This window comes from Corythoichthys intestinalis, chromosome 4, assembly GCF_030265065.1.
Source record: "Corythoichthys intestinalis isolate RoL2023-P3 chromosome 4, ASM3026506v1, whole genome shotgun sequence".
In the NCBI taxonomy this organism is placed as follows: domain Eukaryota; kingdom Metazoa; phylum Chordata; class Actinopteri; order Syngnathiformes; family Syngnathidae; genus Corythoichthys; species Corythoichthys intestinalis.
In genome coordinates, this window is record NC_080398.1 from 18767897 (window position 1) to 18795490 (window position 27594).

General features: G+C 39.1%; 1 protein-coding gene across 6 annotated transcripts in view; it reads left to right on the forward strand.

The window, feature by feature from the left end:
* LOC130915364 (growth factor receptor-bound protein 10-like) overlaps window positions 1–27594 on the forward strand; it is a 138719-nt gene that overhangs the window by 24489 nt on the left and 86636 nt on the right. For 4 of the 6 annotated variants that reach the window (XM_057835327.1, XM_057835328.1, XM_057835323.1 and 1 more), the window contains exons 2-3: window positions 12671–12786; window positions 24432–24528. In XM_057835327.1, the coding sequence (XP_057691310.1) occupies window positions 12736–12786; window positions 24432–24528 (148 nt within the window). In that variant the 5' untranslated portion in view covers window positions 12671–12735. Of the gene's footprint in view, window positions 1–12670; window positions 12787–24431; window positions 24529–27594 lie in introns of those variants that run through there. The other 2 variants (XM_057835324.1, XM_057835329.1) reach the window with 2 other exon arrangements.

Below are 27594 nucleotides of genomic sequence, written 5' to 3' on the forward strand. Positions count from 1 at the left end.
GAGCAGCTGAATGAAGTCAGCAAACCACAGGGACGTCTGACATAGTCTTTCCTGAGCTTAGCTCACTCTCTAGCTAGGATTTAGCTCCAACTTCTTGGCCAGGACAGTACGATGACCTATAATACATGTTTTTTTTTTTTTTTATTTAGAGGGTGTTTTGAGGAATTTAAAGGGATAATTCCGATTTTCGTGGAAATATGGGTTACATATCCAGCGCAGGAACTGAACTCGTTCGTAAACCGGGGACTACCTGTATTCTGATGGGAAAATTCCACTCAACATATGACTATTTCGATTTACAAACCAGGTCGTGGAACTGATTAAATTTGTATGAAGAGGCACCACAGTATTGGAATTGAGCAGTTGAGTAATGTACTGTACATACATACAGTACAAGTTTATTTGTGGGTACAACTTTGAAGCCCTGCGTTACTAGGCAAAGCCCATACAACGAAACACATAAACATGCAATAGAGCATGGGTCATGAATTAAAAATCCTCTAGGTCCGAAATTTAAAAATTACAACAATCTCGGGTCCGGAAATATTTTTAATGCTTTTTTTTCCCCCAAAAATACAAATGTATCTTTACGTGGCTATGCTGATAATTACAACATTCAAAAATGTAAATAAAATATAAAAAATAAATTTATAGTAAGTAATAAATAGTATTTAATAATAATTAATTAGTAATAAATAATACAGCAATAATAGTGAGCCCTTAATTCCGCTATTTTTTGAGAACGGATGGCAGAGTTCATAGGGAAACTTAGCGAAAAAGCTGCGTGCTTCGTCTCATAGTGCCTTTTCAAATTGCTGCTTTTTACAAGCACTACCATTGTTCGGCCATTCCTTACTACTCGGTGAAACGTCTACACAACGCTCAGCGCGCTTGCACAAGCATCCGAACGCATGCGCACATCGGTCAGAAGCGGCAAGTACTCACTATTTTTGTTTTCATTTAGTTTTTAAGAACCTTTTCATTGATTCAAAAATACTTTTTGCATTTATTACACTCTCATACTTTTAACCATTGTGGTTTTTTGTGTTAGCTTTGAAGCAGTTGACCACATTAGTCACGTAGCGTATTTAAACCGTCCTTATTTGGTATAATTGCATTTAAGTATTTTCTTAAGGCATTTTTAGTACGTTCTGCCTGTATGCATCCAAACAAACCAAGTTTAGCGCGCACGGTAGTACTTTGGGTGTCAAATTCGACTAATGTAGGACGTTTCGCCGATGTAGCAGATTTTGGCAGAACACCGTCTCTTAACAGATGAGGCATAGCGGTCTTGTGCTGCCGCCAGGTAAAATTAACAAAAATGTGTTGGTCTACTCCTCCTTAAACACTCTGTTTTCTGCAACAATCTTGCGTAGTTTTGAGCACGCCATCTGCCGTACCTTTTCACCTCTTCCTCCAACTTCATTCAGCTCAGTGTTTGGCTGTCACTGCGCGGAGTCTGGAAAGCGAGTGTGAGACATGCTGTTCTAAAAATAACTTTCAAATGCTTTACTCTCATTGGCTGGCTCATGCGCGTCACCGTTAAGATTTTTGTTTATTGCCCACCTCTGCTCTGCAAAAATGATTTTTGTTGTTGAAACGTGCATTAGTCCGGACAGCTTGAGATCCGTTCCAGACGGCTTGGGGGTCCGGAACCGGACCGAGGTCCGCGGTTCCGTGACCTCTGCAATACAGTGTGTATTTGGTGGGTCAGGATTACATCTAGTTCACAAATCACTTTTGTCAATTCAGTAGTCTAAGTACTTTATAAGTTGAGCTAAGATGTCGCTCTAAGCAAGTAACATAGTTGACTTTGAAGTGCCTATGACAGCAAAAAGCATGTTTTTTTCACATTTCACACAGTATTTTATGCTCCTGAATGAAATGGACTGCTTGGATGTGTGTGGAAGCGATCGTTTTATTTATTGAATTTTTGAATCCCTCGCCATAAAAATGAGTGACTTCCAGCTCCAGTCTCGAGTTCAGGACGAAAGCGAATGTTACATCACCCGGGTCAGCATCTCACAATACAGCATTGCTTTATGGCATGCAGACGGACTGCGGATGCAGCTGATTTTGCTGATTAAGTTTCCATTAACCCTCGCAGAATGGCGAAAACAAGTCCGACAACTGTGGGACCATTGGACTTACGAGAAAGTGAGTAGACATGGTATTTTGGAATCATGGCACACGTTTTAATACGGAGGTGGCTTGCATATTGTGGCTGACAATGCTCCTTGTCCACCGAGAATGCCACTCGACTGGCGGCTTGTCGCACATGCCCCTCGGTCCTTCGTGTGCCTGCCTGGAGAGCGCTTTACTCGGCTTATTGCCCTCTTCGTGTGCCCAGTGTTCTGTCAAATTTTCCACTCCATCAGAAATTCCAACTTTGTGTTAAAAATGGCTGCAAATACAAAGTAAACACTACAAACTTTCTTTAAATAAAGGACTATTTACTTACGGTTGATCATGGACGGACATATAGAAAAGTTTTCCTCAAACACATCCTGGCATGTTAGCTGCACAACAATTGCACGCCGCTCTCTCACTGTTTACGTCTTCGCCGTCTAGTTAAGCATTAATTTACGCCATATTTGTGCTGACCATGTGGCAGCTATGCGCTCCTCCGACGTTAGCTGGAATGTCCGGCGGTCATTCTCTAGCTGCTTCCCCGGCAAACGAGCTCTTCTGCCCGCAGCAGGGGAACCACGAGCTGTAACTTGCTCGCCGCCAGGCGAGTTGCTGATAGGCGAAGACAGTCGACAACCCCCGCCGCCGTCTCAGAATATGATTCTAATTCAAATAATAATGCTATTTAAGACTTTTTTTTTATCCTGTCATAGACACTTTAAATGTGTAGACATACACGTTTGATTAATCAATACAGTATTCCTTCTTTCATCTTCATTTATATTTTCCCCACTTTGGCATGTCCTTTAAAATAACAGAACTAAACAGAAAGATTTGTGAGACAGCGTGTGAGATTATTGAAATGAGTATTTTCTTTTATTAATATATTCTGAGAGAAAAATGCTGAGTTTTTTCTAAATCACTCCATATTTGATCAACCTGCCCAATGCATCTCTCCCGCCCCAAGTCTTTGGGCTGGCCCTGGCCGCTATTTTCAATCTGGCATCACTGGCCGCGTGTTATGTCTTTTTAGCATCCTGTACAGTGCATGCAAACTTATCTGCAATTCCCATTTCTGATTTGCCAACAAAGTCAGGAACGTAAGGGGTCGACGCGATTAGTGAATAGGTTTGTCACTCAAATGTGAGAGTGGTTAAAAAAAAACGGCTTAATGAGGTTAGTTTAATTATCACAGCAGTTAAAACCTCACTGTTGATGCAATGTAGGTTAATCGTTGAGCTCTGTGCGTATCTGTATATAACATCTCTGGCAGCTAAAGGGAAGGTGACTGGGGTCTTGCTATATCGCACATACTTTTTCACCCAGTACCCAATACGGAAAAAAAATGTGCTCTGTGCATTCCAAAGATGACTGAGCAGAACAGCCCAGTGTTCAGCTGTGTCCCGTCCAATCAACTGTAGGCAAGCTGAGTAAGATGAACACATTTTACAATTATATCCACAAAAAGAGAAGTTGACACAGCTGCAAACCTTAGTTAGAGCCGCTTTTTCAGTTTATGATAATGAATGCTCCAGTACATGCAATGGCTGTATCCCAAAGTAACACAAAAGACTATTGTTATTTGAAAGTACAGTGGATATAGGTATATTTTTGACCTTATGAAACAGGGACTGTTTCTCCAATATTTATTCTTCTGCCACATAACTTATGTGACTCAAACGTCACGTTATGTACAGTATATGCTTCAATATTTAAGCTAATATCTGGATGGCTTCTCTTTTCGAAGTAAGACTTTGACTAAAATGTAACCATAGGAAGGCAAGATTGCACAAAAGTAGATTGAATGACTGGGCAGACAAATTTAACCAACAGTTCGGTGGGGGGGGGGGGGGGGGGGGGGCTTATTTGGGGCCTTAATTTGGGTTTCTATGTATTTTGTAAGGTAGTATGTAAGGTTAAAGTTTAGTATTTCAGTTGTCCTGCCTGTTTTTATTGGACTCAATTGTGGGCAGGACTACAAGTCATAATTAATTTAAATATTGGCTTTAATTAGTAATGACAGTATGCAAAAATGTAGTTGAACATAGAAAATTAATTTAATCTCCCAGTATTTGCCAAAACTACATAACATAGCTGATTTCATTATATGTATATGTATATATATATATATATATATATATATATATATATATATATATATATATATATATATATAATATGTATGTATATATGTATATATGTATATACAGTTGTGGTCAAAAGTTTACATACACTTGTGAAGAACATAATATCATGGCTCTCTTGAGTTTCCAGTTATTTCTACAACTCTGATTTTTCTCCGATAGAGTGATTGGAACAGATACTTCTTTGTCACAAAAAACATTCATGAAGTTTGGTTCTTTTATGACTTTATTATGGGTTAAAAGAATAAATGATCAAATCTGCTGGGTCAAAAATATACATACAGCAACACGAATTAATAATTTCTTGTGAGTGATTATTAACTTGAACAATCATTGACTTGAACAAGTCAGGAAAGTCACTTGGAGCCATTTCAAAGCAGCTGCAGGTCCCAAGAGCAACAGTGCAAACAATTGTTTGTAAGTATAAAGTGCATGGCACTGTTTTGTCACTGCCACGATCAGGAAGAAAACGCAAGCTATCACCTGCTGCTGAGAGAAAATTGGTCAGGAGGGTGAAGATTCAACCGAGAATCACCAAAAAGCAGATCTGCCAAGAATTAGAAGCTGCTGGAACACAGGTGTCTGTGTCCACAGTCAAGCGTGTTTTGCATCTCCATGGACTGAGAGGCTGCCGTGCAAGAAGGAAGCCCTTGCTCCAAAAGCGGCACCTTAAGGCTCGACTGAAGTTTGCTGCTGATCACATGGACAAAGATAAGACCTTCTGGAGGAAAGTTCTGTGGTCAGACGAAACAAAAATCGAGCTGTTTGGCCACAATGCCCAGCAATATGTTTGGAGGAGAAAAGGTGAGGCCTTTAACCCCAAGTACACCATGCCTACCGTCAAGCACGGTGGTGGTAGTGTTATGCTGTGGGGCTGTTTTGCTACCAATGGAACTGGTGCTTTACAGAGAGTAAATGGGATAATGAAGAAGGAGGATTACCTTCAAATTCTTCAAGATAACCTAACGTCATCAGCCCGAAGATTGGGTCTTGGGCGCAGTTGGGTGTTCCAACAGGACAATGACCCCAAACACACATCAAAAGTGGTAATGGAATGGCTAAATCAGGCTAGAATTAAGGTTTTCGAATGGCCTTCCCAAAGTCCCATTGAGAACTTGTGGACAATGCTGAAGAAACAAGTCCATGTCAGAAAGCCATCAAATTTAACTGAACTGCACCAAGAGGAGTGGTCAAAGATTCAACCAGAAGCTTGCCAGAAGCTTGTGGATGGCTACCAAAAGCGCCTAATTGAAGTGAAAATGGCCAAGGGACATGTTACCAAATATTAGCGCTGCTGTATGTATATTTTTGACCCAGCAGATTTGATCACTTTTTTTCTGTTCACCCATAATAAAGTTATAAAAGAACCAAACTTCATGAATGTTTTTTGTGACAAAGAAGTATCTGTTCCAATCACTCTATTGGAGAAAAATCAGAGTTGTAGAAACAACTGGAAACTCAAGAGAGCCATGACATTATGTTCTTCACAAGTGTATGTAAACTTTTGACCACAACTGTATAAATATATATATATATATTAAAAAGAAAAAAAATTGAGTCTGTGTGTTTAAAGTATTTGTCGTTAAATTGATGTGTTCAGGCAATAAAAATAATAGTGATTTTTTTTTTTATCCACCTACCCTATGATGGATGCAAGTCAGCTCATACATCTGCAGGTTCCATGAGAAAAAAAACATGATTTAGCATGGGTTATAGATATTAGAGCGCTTATTACACATATTCATTTTGACTTTTCGTTTTACAAATTTGAAAAAAAGGTTTCATTAGGACCTTATTTTTCAAATTTTTGGATTCTCTTGTAATTGCTTCATGTTGCAGGTATTTAAGGGCTAAGCAACATTACCCTGTGTGACCCATTACTTCCATTTTCTAAAATGGCGACAACAACAAAAAGAAAGTTGACTGTGACGGCCGACGCTTCAGGGATAGGTGGAAATTGGACTATTTCTTCACTAAAATACGCAACAACTGTGTCTGCCTCATTTGCAAAGAGACAGTCGCTGTTTTTAAAGATTTCAATGTTAGGCGATTTTACCAAACAAGACTGTCTGACATGTACGACAAGATTACAGGGAACGTACGCAGCGAGAAATTGAAGCAACTTGAAGCAAGTTTAATTTCACAGCAGCAGTATTTCGCAAATGCCCTAAAGTCGAAAGAGAACGCCACAAAGGCTATTTGCAAGATTGTTGAAATTCATTCATTCATTCATTCATTCATTTTCCATGCCGCTTATTCCTCACGAGGGTCACGGAGGCGCTGGAGCCTATCCCAGCTAACTTCGGGCAGTAGGCAGGTGACACCCTGAATTGGTTGCCAGCCAATCGCAGGGCACAAGGAGACACACAACCATTCACGCACACACTCACACCTATGGACAATATAGAGTGTTCAATCAGCCTACCATGCACGTTGTTGGGATGTGGGAGGAAACCGGAGTTCCCGGAGGAAACCCACGCAGGCACGGGGAGAACATGCAAACTCCACACAGGAAGGCCGAAGCCCGGGATTGAACCCTTGATCTCAGAACTGTGAGGCAGACGTGCTAACCACTCAGCCACCGTGCCGCCGATTGTTGAAATTATTAATTAAAAAATAATAATAAAGAAAATGTGCCACACTGAATGGCTTGCTAAAATTTGCTTAAATATATTGTTCTACGTAAAGCACGTCAGCCAAGGTCGGCCCCCCACATTTTTACCACACCAAATCTGGCCCCCTTTGCAGAAAGTTTGGACACCCCTGCTCTAGGAGTTTATCACTATGTTAAATTGTTTGGAGCTGACCACATATTAGCACATTAACCTGAGACTGACCTAACATGTTTATAGACATACGGCTGCTGTTTCTGATGTACCGTACTCTTTAGGAAATACAGCTACTGGATAACTGTTTTTATGGCAACATCCATGCTATTTATTTGTTTTGGTTACATCTCGGCCACCAGCAGACGCCGTCTCCACAGTATTCCATTCACAAGCCTACCCATTTAAAATTAGCCAAGATTTTTTTATATATTCTCATCTTTTAGTTTGGTTTCCTGTATTATTCAGCTGACATGCAAAAATGTTCTCTAGATATCAGATTATACACACCTAATGTACTGACTTTCGATGACTTTCAGAGATTTGTTGCTGATGTTCATTAATAGGGTTGGGCATTGATGGGATCCCGTTCTAACACTCTGATGCTCCCGGAACCGTTCGAATTTATAAATTTCGATTCTATATTTCGATGCCCTGACCAACGAGTGCAAAATATTTGCAGCCGAAAACCACGAAGAAGCCAAGAGAAGCCTGTGTTTGTGCATTTTATCTGTATTAGAAGCTAGAACCATGGACACGTAGCGGTGGTGCTCAAAAGTTTGGCTCAACTTTAAAAATAAATAACTAAATAAAAAGACCAGTCAGCTCAGTGAAACATTTGCAACACAACTATATCATGCAAATGTGGCTGCACGACCAATATGATTAAACACCTTTCACTTCATGAAATACAGGTGCCAAGTACATAGCTGAGTGCCGCGCATTTGACACGCTGCGCCGTCAGAACCAGGTAAATAAAACAATAAATTACATCTGTCTTCTGCTGTCCCTGCGACCCAACCCCGGATTAAGCAGTAAATGATTGATGGATGAATGTAATAGGAGAAAAAGTCGTACTATTACGTAGGGCTACGGTGGATATCAGATGTATATAGAACTAGTTGCGAAATGACACTCGGGTGGTGTTAGCACATGTATAGCGAACTAGATGCGAAATGACAGACTCGCCGGCATTAGTAAACAGCAGCCGTCTTTAAGCAGTCGACTTCTCATTCTGTATAGCCTATTTAAGCAGCTACATACTTTACGTAGCGCGTTGCCGCCTCCGTTAAAAGCAACAGTATTAAAAGATCATCAAATTATAATCAATAGAATAATTTATACAAATACATTGTCGTAGCTCCCAGCTAAGGTACATATATGGCAAAAGAATATGTGTAAATGTTTTCTCCTTTAGCTTTTGAAAATTAAACATCTTTGTGAAAGTGCGCTTCTATGGAAAGAAACTTCATCACTTTCATGTTCAAAGACTGATATTTACATCCAAGTTAAAGATAACCCTGAGAGGTTCATATAATTTAAAAAATCATCAAGAAGTTAAGACATTAATATAAACTAAGCAATATTTTTACCTTGCCTCTTAAAAGAATTGGAATCGAGAATCAGTCGGAATCGGAATTGGAACCGGAATCGTTCAATTTCAAACGATGCCCAACCCTATTCATGAACAGATTTGGGCATGAAAGACTAGTCGATGTTACTACTTAGTGATGTTGTGGCTCACATTCTTGACCTTCACTCATGCCCTATGGAGGGTGTTGATGTCACTGCACTGGGGTCTTTCTCTACAGCTCACAAAATGTTTTTGTCATCAACGGCTGTTCTCAGCTGTTGTTTTCCTTTTGGCCAGTTTCAAAGTTTATTACTTTTTATTATTTATTACTGTTAGTACAAGAGTGGTTTACTTTTTTGTCCAGTGCATTCCAAATGTTTGTATTGGCTTTGGCCTGCATTTATACAAAGACTCAGTTTGTGTTCCCGTCCTCTCTCATCATCCCAATTACAAGTCATTGGTTATCATGTAGGTTACACAACTGACAAATAAATGCTGAATTGATACCACAAAGAGATTTGCCATCACAGGTTACTGTAGCACTTACAGATATATATGTTGTAGAGATAGACCGATATATCGGCCTGGCCATATATCGGGCCAATATTTGGAAATTTGATGTATATCTGTATCGGCCTTTTTTTTTTTTTTTTTAACCGACCGGCCGAGTCGAATCGGGTTTTTAATTAAAAAAAAAAAATTAAATAAAATTGTTTTCAGCTTCATGCTGGTACAGCCTCACTCTCCCTCCTGCTGCTTTTCTTGGTCGGCAGTGCACTGCGAGTTTTGCTTGTTAAAGTTAACCATGATTAACAGGCGTTGACGTTTGATCTTGGCAGAAAAGCTTGGCAGCGCTGCCTTCAAAGACGCCGAATGTGTCAATCATCGTTTAGCTTTTTAAACACTACTGTGCTGTGACAACTCATTTTGTGTTGTGTGTGTGTGTGTGTGTGTGTGTGTGTGTGCGTGGTTGTTCTAAGCAGTGAGCGGATTTGGCTGGACTCACTCAGTGAAGCATTTAACGAAGGCAAAATTTTTTTACGTTTTTCTTGTCTAAAAATAATTCACGTTATGAAGACAGTAACATGTTTAAAATTTTTTTTTTTTTTTTATTGAACAATTTTTTTTTTCTAGAGAGCTATTTATTTAACCTTTTATTGTACTTTATAAGAGATGTTTCTGATTCTAGGAAATTCAGGAGCTAGTATTTTTTGTTTGGGTGATTCAATAAACATGCATTAGGCATTTCAATGAAGTTCAGTGTTTGCATTGCTCAATTTTTTTATTGCAATTTTTACACTTTTACTGCAAATGAATATCGGCTCCAAAAATAGGTTATCGGCCCCTCTAACTACTAATAATCAGTATCGCTCCTGAAAAACTCATATCGGTCGATCTCTCATATATAGTAGTTCAAAATTATACCAAGCACAAATTATAACTGGAGATGTCCCGATTTTCAAAGTATCGGAATTGGCAAAAAAATATCAGACTTTTTTTTTCTTTAATTTATATATATTTTTTAATTAAATCGTTTTCTAATTGTATTTAACGTTACAGACATAATATGTTACACTCATCCAGAGTCTTTAGTTTTGGCTTAAGGTAGGGTTATCAAATTTATCCCGATAATGGCGGTAATTAATTTTAAAAAATATGTATCACGTTAAAATATTTAACGCAATTAATGCATGCACTGCACGACCCACTCACGCATTGTCGCGCTCAATCTGTAATGGCGCCGTCTTACCTATATAGAGAGCTAAAAGGCAGCGTAAAATGAGCAGAGTGAATTTTGGAAGCCTTTGGAGCCTTTTTTTTAAATTGGCTAAAGCCTTACAATCCCTCTCCCTACGATTAGATTTATCGTGGGAAGCAATGTGGGGAAGCAAGGTAGTAGTTGATCTTTTTCTTAACACCCTATCTTATTTCCCAACGCAGAGAAGATATATCAATTGGTAGCACTACGCACAGTCATGGTTGCACTTCCCATCATGCATTTGGGTATGGCTACAATATCATTTACTGAAAGCTCAACAAATACACTAGATGGCAATATTTAGTCACAATATACAAAGTCACATTTGGCCTCTAAGAATTACAAGTCTTTCTATCCGTGGATCCCTCTCACAGAAAGAATGTTAATAATGTAAATGCCATCTTGAGGATTTATTGTCATAATAAACAAATACAGTATGCTTACAATAACAATATGTTGGATGTATATATTCGTCCGAGTTTTATTCATTTTTTTTCTTAATGCATTGCCAAAATGTATTTGATCGGGAAAAATTATCGGGAATGATTGGAATTAGGAGCAACAAAAAAGCAATCGGATCGGGAAATATCGGGATCGGCAGATACTCAAACTAAACGATCGGGATCGGATCGGGAGCAAAAAAACATGATCGGAACAACCCTAACTATAACATGAGTGTATCCTTTTGCATTGTGATGGGACGAGACATTGGAGTATTATATGCCTCAAATACAACTTCTTCTAACTGTGGCCAGGGAGAAATTTTGAAATTAACCTAAAAGATTGTCTTGCTTTGGTTTTAATGTTTTAACACGTCTCAGTGTTGTATCAATGCATTGTGGTTTTTGTCGCCTCTCTTTTTAATACAGTCAAGCAGAAAACCGATGAGTAGTGCTCAGCTGAACCTAGCCTGCACTGTGCAACTAAAAAATGTTTTTTTTTTTTTTTTTTCATTCTCTAATGTTAGCTATTCAAGCTTATTTATGTCAATCCCAAACAATTTCTGGCTCCTAATAAACATACAGTGGAAGTGCATCTCTCGTCAAGAAATCCATGGCGCCTAATGAGAAGCCGCCTGGAGAGTTTAGGTTGATGTTAATTTGTTTTGTTTTTGTTATAAACTGTGTGTCTGTAAATAATGTGTAAATGACGAGCTGGCCTTGCATGCCAGCTGGCTAGACCACACAAGCATTTACACAGCAATGCACACATACACACATTCTGATGCACACTCATTACAAGGAAGCCCATTCAGCAGTCTTTACTAAACCATTGCCAAGGTCTTTGTTTAGATTTCATTCATGGTTTGATCATTATTTGCGAGCAGTTTTGGATGTTCTAAAAAAGCCTAATGTTCTCTACATTTCTTGGAAGGGGAAAAAAATCGGGTCAGATGAAAGGAAACTGAGGATAGTCAACTTGTAGTCAGAATAAATACTGGATAGTTTTGCTAATAGATTTCCCTTTGAAAAGACTTCAATGAAAGGTCAAGTAGGACAGTCTATGTTTTTCTGGCTATCTGTCTTTTGGGAGGCCAATGGCGTGTTGGGTTTCATCGTTCGGAAAAAGTGATTGATATTTGAGAGACTGGAACATTCCAAAATTTTTATTTTTACATCTGAACTTGTTCTTCTTGTTTAATTATGGAGCACTTGCTTCATATCATGATTGGTGTCATTTTATGCTTTAAATGAAGCAACCTGGCAATAAATAACTCCACGGTCCACGTGTGCCACTTTAGAAATCATTCACAAATAGCATGAAAGTTCTCACATTGGTAGTTTTGCATACCTACGCATGCCCCAAGTGTAAACATGCTCACTGAAACACATACAGTACATGCACAGATGCACAGTTACATAAAAAGAAACTTACACATACACACGTGTACACATTTCTAGCTAGTGCCAAGATAAAATTAGCTATAATTAATTGCAGGCCATATTTTGGGAGGGCCAAAGGGGGTCATGAACTGCAGTATATGAGCACTCATAGTATTGAGCCTGAGTAGCTGGCCTCTAAATATACCCTCGGGGTCTAACTTAAGACCTGGAGAGGTGCCTGTAGTGTATTTTGGGGTTAGCGTTCAGAGGTGTTTGTACAGTGGTAGCAGTACCAAAATGTAAGTTGGTGGACCACTTTAAGAAGTGAAAATATATTAAATTTTGTGGTATCCTAATTTTTTTGTAACGCAAGATCTCTAGGGCTGATAAAAAATATATTAAAAAAAAGAGTGGAAGCCACTTTTCAAGTCTTTTAAGGACTTGTTACACTGAAGGCAAGTTTTGTGTAATTCTCTACTATATTTTAAGGATCAATATCCTGGACCATCCCGCACGCACATCCACACTACCGCAGAATGGGAACTGAATCCTTGTTGCCGGCACATCAGTGACTTTCTTTTTAATAATCAATATTTACCTTCCTTTGTTTTTTTTGTTTTTTTTTCCTTCTGCAGGTTTATCTTCTAACAGGACTCATCTAACGAGAGATACTAGAAAAAAGAACTGAACAGCTCGAAGCATGGCAGTGGCTGGATGTCCTGATTATTTCCTGCATCATCCTAATTATCAGGTAAATTGCAACAGAGATTTTTCCGTCAGTGTGAGATTCTCTCTAGTTTGACCCAATGGATGACTAACTTTTGAACAGAGACTTAATAATTCCTTTTAAAACTTAGATTTGCTACAGCATATAAAAAACAATTTGTGTATCAAGCGGACATATCTGTATACATTTTCTTCATATTTGGATAAAAATGTGCAAAAAAAATGCAATATTTATTTTGTTTCAATTATGAAAGTTGACCTAAAAACGCATAATCTTATTTTGTAGCTTGATTTATGACCTACCTAAAATGAACTGAGGTATGACTCTTAGGCTAGGTTCATACTGCAGGTCTTAATGCACGAATCCAATTTTTTCGTGTTTTTCCGACTCGAGTGAGGCATACACTTGACGGTCTGAACGGGACAAGTGGCATAGAAGTGGGCCATTTCAAATCCGTTTAAATCCGATCTGGGCCACATTTTTCCAGAATGTGGCGGCGGTCTGAACTGTCAAGTCTCCCAAATTGGTATTCATGCAGCAATTACGTCCGCAAAGAGCAAGAGAGGCACGCCTAGCTTGAACTCTGCTTTTACTATGCAGGAGGCGAGTTTGACCACAGTCATAAAAAATACAATGAAAAAAAAGATAAGCCTGGTAAAGCTCAGTATGAACCTAGCCTTATTCACTGTAGACATTACTTAGGTATTAAGTTAAGTGTTCTCTGCAATGAAAATTTCAACCACTGCAAATCTTAATGGCTCTACAGTTAAGCACTGAACAGGGAAACTGTGAAATGCATCATGATAAAAAAAGAGTGTTAGTTAAAGGATGACAAAGAAGCCTTACTACTTGTGTTCTGATAACAAAGCTAAAAATATGTGGCGAAATGCATGAACATTAATGTTCTTGTCACAATGCTTTATATTTTCATACTGAAATAGGGCTGTACCTATCGATTATTTTAGTAGTCGATTAATCTATGAACTAATTAGTTCAAATAATCGAGTAATCGGATAAGGAAAAAAAAAATTAAAAATTAAAAATACTTGATCTGAGCCTCAAACGGTGTTTAAAAAAAAAAAAATTAGGATCTAAGTACAACAATAGAAAAATTTACTAACTTACATAGCAATAGTCCGCGAGCTTAAATGCTATAGAATGCTGACTTTTTTTTTTTTTTTTTTACAATGCTCTTTACAAATGGTTCAAACGTATATTCCCACAAAAACGGCTAAATATACCTATAAACTAAATTACGAACGCGTTAAAAAAAAATAACTCCAAAAAAAAAAAAACTTATGTAAGCTTATGTTGTTCTTAACAGGGAACAGCTGGATTCAGCCATGTGAAATGAGTTACATCATATTCACTGTTGCCACTAGAGGGCAATGTATCCACCCAAATCAATAAAACTAAATGTAAACACTTTCAAAACACCACCATTACAACACCACTTTAATAAAACAAATACTCGAAGCAGCAAAATATAATTCGAATCTTTTTTTCTAATCGAATTATTCGAGTTATTCGATTAATCATTGCAGCACTAAACTCAAACTATGAATGGTTTTCTTAAATTATTTTGTAGCGACATTATAATGCTAAACTATAGATATAATTTCAATTCATTAAAAAATAGGGTGTTCGTCTGTGTCTCATTTACTTCCCTCCTTCTGCCATATACAAAATCAATCAATACTAGTGTATGGGGCAGAGGTTGCGCTAGACATTTTCGTTGTCTGTCATTTTGACTGACAGGGTCATAAAAATCCGGTCATAATCTATTTTTACCCGTCACTTAAATTTTTAAAATGATAATGATGACATATTCAGTAGTATTTAGTTTTCATTCATTTTTAATTAATATTGTAATGCTTGCTTGGCGGCGAAAAATTAGACACGGAAGTCGTGGTATTTTTCTCCCTCTTTTTACTCTGCTTACCGCCAGCAACACCAACAAAACAACAACTCCGCCCCCAAAGAAAAAGAGGCAACTATATAGACCCCAATCACCAACGTCACACAATGATCTTAATTGTGGCTGTCAGCCCAAAATCTTCTAAATATATATTAAATGCATCTTACCAGATATAAAATAACTACTACATAGTCTGTGGTGATCGTTTGGTGCCCAGATTTCTTGTCGAATAACAGCAGTCCATCTCGCTCTCCTCTTCGGGTCTCTCAGAATACGGTAGAACTTCAAGTCTCTCCGTCTATCTTCTCTGTTACTGCAACCAACCGCCAAACACGCCTTCACCATTTTGATTATTAATGTTAACGAGCAGAAAACAGGCCGTAATAGGAGGCATGTACGTAGCGGTAATGTGTAAACACGACGAGCTGACACACAATATGGCGGCTCCAGTCAGGGGAGCGGAGTTGTGACGTCATGTGATTGGGGTCTATACACAGGTGGCAATCTAGTCCACCAATTGGATGACGCGCTGGCACACCGGGTGCACCAATAAGAACCTCGCGTTGATGTGTCAATCACGGTGCCGCCGCCAGACCCCGGTGACGTTACAATATTCTGACAGAATAGCCAACGACGTCATGCATTAAGAGAGACAATAGCTAATTAATATGCTCACTCGCCACCCTGTGGTCTGGGGTGTGAATTGCAACCTGTCAAAATGACGGACGCACTTCAGTTTTTTCCTTCACCGTTTTAAAAAACCGGTCAACGACGGAAAATATTCAGTTAACGCGACCCCTGGTATGGGGTGAAAGATTCCCGAGTTTTGTTCTGTGGAGTTGCACCATAACCTGAATGCACATGCTTAGAATTTGTGCTCTACCGCCAAACCATTGATGTAAGGCGTCTTGGATGACTGAGTAAGGGATCAGTCACAGTCTGGTTGCCTAACCTTCAGGCCGTGTTTGTGGATAATGGTGGTCTACTATTTGGTTGTGCAAATTGGGTGATGCAGTGTTGACTTCATTATGATTTTACATCACAATGATGCTCTTCTCATTATGATACAAAATGTCACTTTCAGTCTGACCAACAGAGCTCAAACATGAGACGAATGATTGGATAAGGTTGGGTTGTTTGGTGATGTTGCTCATCATGCCTTCTTGTCTCGCTTGTTTGTTGAGTACAAAGATGGGTGTTACAGTCCAATCCTCACCATGAAAAGACCTGCATTGAGGAACCTTTATTGCTGGAGGCAAACCAGGCTGAGGGCGACATTTTCTTTTTCCTTAGTTGATGTTTATTGTGTTACTCCTCCATGCACCATTCATATGAGACAGGCACCTCAGAAGCCTGTGAGGCCTGCCATGTCAAGATGTCTTGTGCTGTTTCAAAATCAGTAGATTGAGGCTTTGGCATATTTGTCATGGCCTTTTATGTGGAATGTGTTGCTTTTCCACATTCTATTATGCTTAATTAGTTGCAGGGAAACATACTGTGCAGCAGTTTGACTCTAACCATTAAAGGAGCGGTTTATTCATTGTCAACTAGAGTAAAGAACAACAAAATGAGGTTTAGTAAATGATTAATGATTAGTGCTGCAACGATTAATAGATTAGAAAAAAGCTTCAAACCCAATCTTGCTGCTTCGAGTATTCGTTTAATTAGAGTGGCATTGTAATTGCTTGTTTTAAAAGTTTGCATTTAATTTTATTGATTTGGGTGGATACACTGTCCTCTAGTGGCAACAGTGAATATGACATAACTCATTTAACATGGCTGAATCCAGCTGCTCCCTGTTCAGAACAACATAAGGTAAGTTTTTGTTTGAGTTCATGTTTTTTTATGCATTCGTAATTTAGTTTATAGGTATATTTAGCCTTTTTTTTTGTGGGAATACGTGTTTGAACAATTTGTTAAAAGCATTGTATTAAAAAATCGTTAGCATTATATAGCATTTGAGCTAGTGAACTTTTGATATGCCAGTAAGCCAAATGTTCTCTTGTTGTACTTGGAACCTCGTATTTTTTAATACCGTTTGAGGCTAAGCTCAGGTATTTTCATTTATTTTTAATCAAAGTGCAATTATGCATAGCTTGAAAAAACTCAGGAATTTTATTTTTGTATTCACATTTAATGCTCTTATGAAAGTGTAATCTTAGCAAGCCTTTGTTTTACATCTCCTAATATTTATTCTGCAATGCATTAAATGTTCCTATTTCGATTACTGTAATTTCCCGAATATAAGGCGCACCCGTGTATAATGCGCACCCCAAATTTACTTGTAAAATCTAGGGGAAATTATTGTACAAGTTTATAACGCGCACCCTAATTTTAGCACCAATAAATAGAAGAATACAAGAAAACAGAGCTCGTTTACGGACACAGAAATGTCATTTTACTGACTGGTGAAACACAGCACAAGCATAGCACATTGGTAGTTCAAAACATTACCATAAACTGACAATATTTACGGTAATAATATGATTTGACAACTTCAACTTACCAGAATCTAGGAGAAAACAAAACAGATGAGACTTTTCTTTTAAAGGCTGCTGTATAACTTGCTCATTTCATCATGTTAAATAAATGTTTCTTCCAAGGATTGATACAGTAAAATGAAAGTGATAACGTAAATCGGAAATCCGTGCGAGCTCATCACTGTCAACACAACAGTAACAATAGGAACTATTGTTATTTAGGTTTGAGTTTTCCGAGGGACAGATATAGTTGACGGACACAGGAAGTCTGTGTGCTCACGATTGTTATGGTCAGAGTTGCGGAGCTGCAATAAACGTTGACTCAAATGAGTTCAAGAAACTAAATTCTGTGCTTTATGAAGAGTGAAAAAAGCAGAATTTAACACAGATGAAATCATTCGGCCAATCAGAGTGAAGTATTACCGAAACAACATGGTGACGTCACGTACCGTAATGGTCGGCAACGGGTCGCCGCGTACGTTTCTTCAACACTACGTGGCCGTGTCAATAAAAAAAAAAATCGGTTTATATATATATATATATATATATGTAATATATATATATATATATATATATATATATGTAATATATATCTATTTCTGTCTCCATCCATGTACCTGTTTATAATGCGCACCATGATTTTACAAGTTGATTTTGGGGGGAAAAAGTGTGCGTTATATTCGGGAAATTACGGTACTCGATTATTCGAATTAACTAGTGGATAGATTAATTGACTTCTAAAATAATCAATAGCTGCAGCCCTATTCATGATTATTTATTTTAAGTATCTTAAAGTTGAGTTCAATGTTCATGCAGACCTCCACGATGGCAATCCTCCGAGCAGAATTGTATGCTTCTAAATAAGACACTGGCATGGACCTAGAGTTCAAAATAGTCAAAAGTCGCCCATAAATGAATGAAGAAAAAACAACTTTGTGATGACTTGATTTTATGGTCAGTTTAGTGAAAAATTGTTACAGTAAACACCTTTGCCTACTAGTGTGGCTTTCATTGCAGACTAGATGCAATACTAGTTGTGTAATGAATAATACACAGTGAGATTACACTGTATGCCACCTTGGGCCATGAAGTTTTCATTTGTACGTGTGGGCTATATTGTCTGCATATGTTAATGACCCTTTGCTTCTAGCCAAGCAGTTGAACTGTCTGCTGATGTGCTACAACAAACACTGAAACTCTGTTTCGGGTTTTGAGGCACCACACACACACATATATATGTGTATATATATATTAATTGATACAAAGACATAGCATGATTTTCAGATTGTTTATAATAATTTTTACTCATTTATTTTAAATCATAATATTTTTACTCATTTACTGTTATGTAGTTGTGTATTTTATATATCAATATTATTTACTATTTTACTGTCAATTGTATTTCTGAACCCTTAGGGTAAATTAACTTGGCTCAACATGACATTCCTGCAAGAAATTAAATTGGATGGTTTCATGTTGGTTGTCTGACATGAACATGTGGTCAGGAGTGATCCAAGGGTTAAAAATGACCATCTGGCACAGTACAAGAGAGAAACCTGACCCAACTACATCATGTCAAATAGTCCCTCAACTGTAAGACTGCCATTGGTCCCACAGTCTGTAAATGTGGCAAGGGCACAGAAACTAATCAGCAGAGTAGACTTCACACAAAACATTTTTTTGGGGGGTGTCAGCAGTTCTCCAGAGGTCTTTTACTGGACAGCGGGCGATAAAATGGCTTTAGCAGAGGCAAAGACGGGCCTGTCGGCGACACTTGCGCTTCTCCGAGTTGAGGCTGGTGCGGCTTAGTTCAGTGGTTCAGGCCGTCCTGCTGGCAAAACTGCAGCAACGGCGGAACTATTGACAAAGGAGGATCCGCGAAGGCGTGCTCGAGAGTGACGGCCCAATATTCCATGCCGCTTCTGTCTCCGAGCCTGGATGCGTAGGTCCACCCTAATAGCCAATTCAATCACCCCGTCCAGTGTGACTGGAAGAGCATGCAGAAGCAGTTCCTTCTTAATGAAATCAGCTAGGGCGTTGAGAAAACTGTAGCAGAGAACTGAGGAATTGAGATTGCTCTGACGGGCTTTGTTGCGAAAGGCACTGGCGAAGGCTGCCACTGTCTGATACCCTTGCCGCATGTTTAGTAAATACCGGGTGCAGGGAGGAGCCCGCCTTTCCCACTCGGTGTTTTCCCAGAAGGGGACGCACTCCTTCAAATGGTTGATCATGAAGCCCACCTTCGCATCCTCTGAGGCTAAAGTGTGGGGTTTCAATTAAAATATAAAAGGGCAGTTTGTCACCGAGGGAACACAAGTCTCAGGGTCCCCCACATAATGCTTCAGTTCCTCCACACTGGCCTTGGGAGTATTTCCAAGTAGTGAGGATGGAGCAGTTAGTGGAGCTGAGGAAGGGGACGGAACATCTTGAGTTAGAGTAACAGTTAGCTGCTGCATCTTGGTGGTTAATGTCATTACTGCCTTTGCTTGTACGTCAATTGACTGTTTTTCTTCGGCATCGCCTATCGTCATTCCGTGCTGTTGCAGGACAGCCTCATTCCTCTCAAAGTGGTTAAGCCAAGAGATGGTGTGTTCTATGTCCATGACTACCCAGATTGTACTGACGGATGTGGTGTTGAACCTAAGAGCAGCACACCGGAAGAGTGGGAAACGACTTTAATGATCACTTGAATATCAACTTTAGCAGACCATTTCAATGCCCAGATACGGAGCAGTTAACTTCACAGTCGAGATGGTATGACTTTGAAGAATTTGTCTTGGGCCAAAGTCATGTAATGCTCAGTAAACCACACATATCAGGTCAGGGATGCTCACATTCCATTGTTGCCATCTTGATCCAAAATTCACAGAAAGCAGGAAGGGGAATTCACATGGTTTTCTTTGTTGCAGAATTCCCAACAGCCACGGGTACAGTAAAACCAATGTAGTCAAAGGCAGAAGACTGGGCAAACAGCTGCAGGAACAGGCAAACTAATTTGGCAGGACTTTTGGTTGGAGGAGGGGGATTCACAGGGTTCAATTCAATGTTGTAAACGTCTTCAATGAATGAATGTCAAACTGGCAAAAGAGTAAGTCATCAACAAAGCCTTAAATAAGTAGGTGGCGCTGACAAACAGGGGTGGGAGTGGCTGACAGACTGATGTAATTTATTTTCTTTCCATCATATTTTGGATGATCCCTTTTTGAGTACCCCATTCCTGTTTAAGGTTGATATAAAGTACAGGCCAAAAGTTTCGACACACCTTCTCATTTATGCGTTTTCCTTATTTTCATTACTATTTACATTGTAAATTCTTACTGAAAGTAATAACACTATGAAAGAGCATTTATATAATTACAGTGGTACCTCTACATACGATCACTTCGACACACGATCTTTTCGACATCCGACGTAAAATTTGAGCCGCCATTTGTTTCTACACCCGACGAGTTGCTCGAAATACGACGACATGACAGCACTGCAAACGAACGCACGGTGGATTTTCTTGTGTGAGAAATCAACACAGTTTTCAAAAAAAGTTGATACAGTTGGAGAAACAAGGAAAAAAGTAATGCTTACCTTTGAAATGAAGATGCAAGTTATAGAAAAATATGAGCTTGGGGTGCGCGTCCCTGAACTGGCTCAACAATACAGCTCCATGGTCCTCTTCCGACCACCGTTCGCCACTATTTATAAGTTAAGGTGACAATTATTATTGTGGTAACATTGCCAAGGAAATCGCCAGCTTCGTCACGTTTTTATCATTTATTTAAGAACTTATCCAACACAAAACGCCCATTGTCTTAAGCAGTTGACTGCTCTCAAGAAAACGAAAGTATTATCTCTACCGCACCGACCTATCTCACTATGACGTCAGCTTCGCGGTGCGTTCAGGGACAGTAAAAAGTGTCCGCCATATTAGAATCCAATTCGTTACATTATTTACAGGAATAATTATTAATTATTCTTCTTATTATTATATTATTCTGACTTATTTATTTATAACTTATTTGTTTTTCTATGTTTAATTGCCATTTGTAACAGTGCCAGCAGTATTTATTAAGAATTTAGTGTATGTTTTTAGGCTTTGGAACGAATTAATGGAATTATAATGTATTCCTATGGGAAAATCCTGCTCGACATACGACCATTTCGACTTACAAACAAGGTCCTGGAACGAATTAAATTCGTATGTAGAGGTACCACTGTATATACTTAGCAAGAAAATTTGAAATAACTAAAAACATGTATACAATTCTAGTTTCTTTAAAGTAGCCACCCTTTGCTCTGATTACTTTTTGCACACTCTTGTCATTCTCTTGATGAGCTTCAAGAGAAAAAATGGTTTTTGACTTCACAGGTATGCCTTTTGAGCGTTAATTAGTGGGATTTATTGCTATATCAATGTGGTTGGGACCTTCATTTGTGTTGCATTTAATGAGGTGTGTCCAAACTTTTGGCCTGTACTGTATATACTTAGTCATACAGTTGTAATGTGTTTATATACACCCTGTGCTCAAGTCATAAATTTTGTGGCTGATATACTATAGATCGGGGTGCCCAAGTCCGGTCCTCGATAGCCCCTATCCTGCTTGTTTTCTACGTCTCCCTCCTTTAACACACCTGAATCAAACGATCAGCTCATCAGCAAGCTCCGCAGGAGCCTGATAACGATCCTGATTATTTGATTCAGGTGTGTTGGAGGTGGGAGACATGGAAAACATGTTGGATAGGGGCTCTCGAGTACCGGACTTGGGCACACCTACTATGGATGCTATGATAAACCCACACGATACTATGGAAAAATTTGCATATTGTGATAAAGTTCATTATTTTCTGTAATGTACTGATCATAAACATTAGACTTGTATATATTTTAGATTTCTTTACACACAACTGAAGTAGTTCAAGCCTTTTATTGTTTTAACATTGATGATTTTGGCAAAAAAGTCAAGAAAAAACAAAAATCCCCATCTCAAAACATTAGCATATTTCATCCGACCAATACAAAAAAGTATTTTTTGTATTTTTTGTGTTTTTTCAAAAAAAGTCAACCTTCATTTATATCAGCTATGCACTCAATATTTGGTCGGGAACCCTTTTTCAGAAATGACTGCTTCAATGGGGCGGGGCATGTAGGCAATCAGCCTGTGGCACTGCTGAGGTGTTATGGAGGCCCAGGATGCTTCGATAGCGGCCTTAAGCTCATCCACAGTGTTGAGTCTGGTGTCTCTCAACGTCCTCTTCACAATATCCCACAGATTCTCTATGGCAGTGGTCTCAAACCGGTCCTCAAAGGGCCGCAGGGGGTACTGGATTTCATTCCAACCAAATGAGACAAATACCTTTTCACCAATCTGGTTTCTTACAAGTGTAATCAGTTGATTGCAATCAGGTGCTGCTTATGTTAGTAGAAACCTCATTGGTTGAACTGTTTGTGCTGGATCTGTTGGAACAAAAACCAGGACCCACTGCGGCCCTTTGTGGAGTCGGTTTGAGACCGCTGCTCTATGGGGTTCAGGTCAGGAGAGTTGGCAGGCCAATTGAGCACAGTAATTCAATTAAATTCTATTTTATTTCTATAGCCCTATATCACAACAAGGTTGTGTCAGAGGGCTTTAAAGAGTCAATTTGATACACAGTCAGATACAGTAAATGAATGAGATGAGTTCATGTCCTGGGCAGGCATCCTTAGACCCTCCATGGCCGCAAGGAAAAACTCCAAAAACCCAGTGGGAAAAAAGAAACCTTGGGGAGAACCACATGGTGCCATGGTCAGTAAACATTTACCAGTGGTTTTGGCACTGTGAGCAGGTGCCAGGCGGTACTGAAAAATGAAATCTTCATCTCCATAGAGCTTTTCAGCAGATGGAAGCACAAAGTGCTCCAAAATCTCCCGATAGCTAGCTGCATTGAGCCTGCCCTTGATAAAACATAGTAGACCAACACCAGCAGCTGACATGGCACCCCAGACCATCACTGACTGTGGGTACTTGACACTGGACTTCAGGCATTTTGGCATTTCGTTCACGCCAGTCTTCCTCCAAACCCCGGTACCTTGATTTCCAAATGACATGAAAAATTTGCTTTCATCTGAAAAAAGTACTTTGGACCACTGAGCAACAGTCCAGTGCTGCTTCTCTGTAGCCCAGGTCAGGCGCTTCTGCCACCGTTTCAGGTTCAAAAGTGGCTTGACCTGGGGAATGCGGCACCTGTAGCCCATTTCCAACACACGCCTGTGCACGGTACGGTGGCTCTGGATGTTTCTACTCCAGACTCAATCCAGTGTTTCTGCAGGTCCCCCGAGGTCCTGAATCGGCCCTTCTCCACAATCTTTCTCAGGGTGCTGTCGCCTCTTCTGGTTTTGCAGCGTTTCCTGCCACCCTTTTTTCATCCCACAGACATCCCACTGAGGTGCCTTGATACAACACTCTGGGAACAGCCTATTCGATCAGACATTTCTTTCTGTGTCTTAGCCTCTTGCTTGAGGGTGTCAATGATGGCCTTCTGGACAGCAGTCAGGTCGGCAGTCGTGCCCATGATTGCGGTTTTGAGTAATGAACCAGTCTGGGAGTTTTTAAAAGCCTCAGGAATCTTTCGCAGGGGTTTTGAGTTAATTCGCTGATTCAGATGATTAGGTTAGTAGCTTCTTTAGAGTACCTTTTCATGATATGCTAATTTTTTGAGATAGGGATTTTTGTTTTTTCTTGACTTTTTGCCAAAATCATCAATATTAAAACAATAAAAGGCTTGAACTACTTCAGTTGTGTGTAATGAATTTAAAATATATGAAAGTCTAATGTTTATCAGTACATTATAGAAAATAATGAACTTCATCACAATATGCAAATTTTTTTGAGAAGGACCAGTATATACTATTTGGGTTTGCTAGCGTAAATTGATCGAGCAGACTAGCAAAACTGCAATCCATGCAATGCTATCAATAGCACAAAGATGAATTAGGGGCACACTGCAATAATATTAAGAGACAAAAGCCAGAAACTTTGAGAATAGCTGTAATTTTTCCACCAAGAAAATATAAAATTGTGAATGACGTTACACTTTTGCAAATTCAGTCATAATATTAGTAACTACTTCCATTAGCAAAAAGGCTGACTTTACTTTTCTAACTACAGCTTTAATGTTTTTGTTCAATGACTTGGTAAATTGTAGAATATTTTATTTTTTGTTGAAAAAGCATGTCTGGCATTCTTAATTGCATTCCTTTTGATCTGACTTTGCCTTGTTGTCCGTATTTTTGTTTCTATCAGCAGGACAACATCGATCGGTCCACCAATCATAGACAAGCAAACCTCATTGGGCAGGGCTTCCAGCAATCAACCAACCACAATTTGCCAAACCATCAAGGTTTGTTACATCTGTGTTTTCATTAGAACAGGAATATAGAGGCAAAGTTTGTATTGTGCTTTTTTGAACAGCAAGTAAATATGTAAGGGTTGTCAAATTTTTTAAATTGTGATTACTCACATGTATTAGTGGTCAAATACTGTATATTCACTGTATACATACATATATGGTGTACTGTACACACATGCGCAAATACAGTATACTGTACCTACATATATGGTATATATCTCAGGAGATGGGGGTTGTTTTATATCTGGTCCTCTTCCGCTATAAACATTTGAGCAGTTCAAAGGGTGTGTAGACACAGGGTGCCATTATAATTACGTGGTCTATCTAATTGTACTATACAAGATTGGTCCAGGACAATCGGAGCATGAGATTTAAGCACAATATTGGCTCAGCATGGGAGGAGAGGGAGGGCAGTCTGTGAGGGCTCGACCAGTGAATTAGAACGCTTGGCCATGGCATGGGAAATAAATGGAGCAGAAATTACATTGTCATTTTTTAGGATCAACCCAATTGAGGGAATGGCGAGAGATGAATTGAGATGACTTTATCTAAAGAACATTTTTTGACACTAGATTTATATCAGACGCGTGTTAACGACTGATTATTTAACACACATACTGTTTACTTTCAGTGCTAGTGGTTCCCGTCCGTGGACTTTTTTTTTTTTTTTATGGACCAGAAATGTGTGCAGGAAATTACAGCAAATATAAAAGGCATGACGGGGCTAAAAACGAACGTTAAGTGCAGGGAAAATGTAATTCACCATACGCTGAATCAAACTTTTTTGACAGCGGCCTCTCCTAAAACTTGACTGCAAATATCCTTGGTCACAGGCATAAAAAAAGGTTTCTTGGCTTTAGAAATACAGTTAGCTCTCAGTGCATTGATGTTTAGTCTGTATGTGCCAAAGCAGCTTTGAAGGTCTCATTGTCTTGTTTGCTAGCTTTTGGCCACATACAGTGTTATGCTGAGTGGACTTGGCGCCTGAGAGTCACCTGTTGTGACAAACCCATATTTTGGGTGGGATTCCTGTTATTGTCTGTTAAAAGAAGTTTTCTTCGAGGTAGTAGGAACTTCTTCTGGCTTGTCAGGTGGCGTTTTCCCTGAAAAAAAGCTTTTCAAGGACGTCTGTTTTTCAGTCATTTTTGCTAGTGTGTGGATTTAACATTTCCGGGAACAAATCCGACGCGCCTATGTCATACCTCATTATCGAGGACAGGCGTACATAGATATAAAGCAAAGTAGATGCTAGATGCTAGATCCAATGAATTTCTATGACTGCATCCAATCCAGTTTTATTATTACAACCCCTAGCAAAAAGTATGGAATCACCAGTCTCGGCTGAGCACTTAGTCAGACATTTTATCATGTAGAACAAACTCCGATAAAAAGCTTGGAAAAAATAATGAATTAGTTCAAAAGTGCAACTCTTTAGCACTCAAAAACACTAAAAGAAATGAATAAAAACATTGTGGCTGTCAGTAAATGTTACTTTTATAGATCAAGTGCAGGGAAATATATATGGAATCACTCCATTCTGAGGAATAAAATATAGAATCATGAGAAACAAACAAAGAAATAACAATCAAAACACATCTCTAGTATATAGTAGCACCACCTCTGGCTTTTATGACAGCTTGCAGTCTCTGAGGCATGGACTTGATGAGTATTCTTCATCAATTTGGTGCCAACTCTCTTTGATTGCAGTTCCCAGATCATCCTTGCAGGTCGGAGCCTTGCTGTGGACCATTATTTTCCATTTCCACCACAGGGTTTCAATAGTATTGAGATCTGAGCTATTTGCAAGCCATGCCATTGACTGGATGAGTCTTTCTCCAAGGAATGTTTTAACAGTTTTAGCTCTGTGGCATGACGCATTGTGATCTTAGAAAATGACAAACATATTTTCAAATGAAGGGGTAAGAAGGCTGTCATCTTTGTAAATCTCACTCGAACAGCACCAAACGAAAGTTCCAACATCATCAACTTGTCAAGACTCAAGAATCTGCATTGGACAAGGTGTCAAGAGTCAAGAATCTGCATTGGACAAGGTGATGATGTCGGAACTTTGGTTTGGCGCTGTTCCAGTGAGATTTACAGAGATGACTGCCTGAAGAAAACATAAAAATTCCCTCAGTCCTTGATGATATGGCGCTGCATGTCAGGCAAAGGCACTGGGATGATGGCTGTGGTTAAATATTCACTAAGTTTGCACAAGTTTACATTGAAATTTTAGACAGCCTTCTTATCCCTTCAATTGAAAATATGTCATTTTCCAACATGACAATGCATCATGCCACAGAACTAAAACTGTTAAAGCATTCCTTGGAGAAAGACTCATCCAGTCAATGTCATGGCCTGCAAATAGCCCAGATCTCAACCCTATTGAAAACCTGTGGTGGAAATTGAAAGAAACGGTCCACAGCAAGGCTCCGACCTGCAAGGATGACCTGATGACTTGGCAACTGCAGTCGAAGAGAGTTGGCACCAAATTGATGAAGAATACTCATCAAGTCCATGCCTCAGAGACTGCAAGCTGTCATAAAAGCCAGAGATGGTGCTACTACGTGAATACTAGAGATGTGTTTTGATTGTTATTTCTGTGTTTGTTTCTCATAATTCCATACCCATATTTTTTTCCTCAGGATGGAGTGATTCCATATATATTTCCCTGCACTTGCTCTACAAAAGTAACATTTACTGACCACCACAATGTTTTTTTATTCATTTCTTTCAGTGTTTCTGAATGCTAAAGAGTTGCACTTTTGAACTAATTCATTATTTTTTCAAGCTTTTTATCGGAGTTTGTTCTACATGATAAATGTCTGAGTGAGTGCTCGTCCGAGACTGGGCATTCCATAATTTTTGCTAGGGGTTGTATATATTTAGAGTAGACAGATTGGTGTTTCAAGACGCACAGACCAGAATGTGGTCGTCAATAAATTATTTCTTATTTCTGTGCTACTGGGAATTATTTTTTATTTCTTTGCGACTCGGTCGTAAATGCGCCACGGAATGGCACCGGTTTTTAGCCTTAAAAGAGATCAAACGCAATGT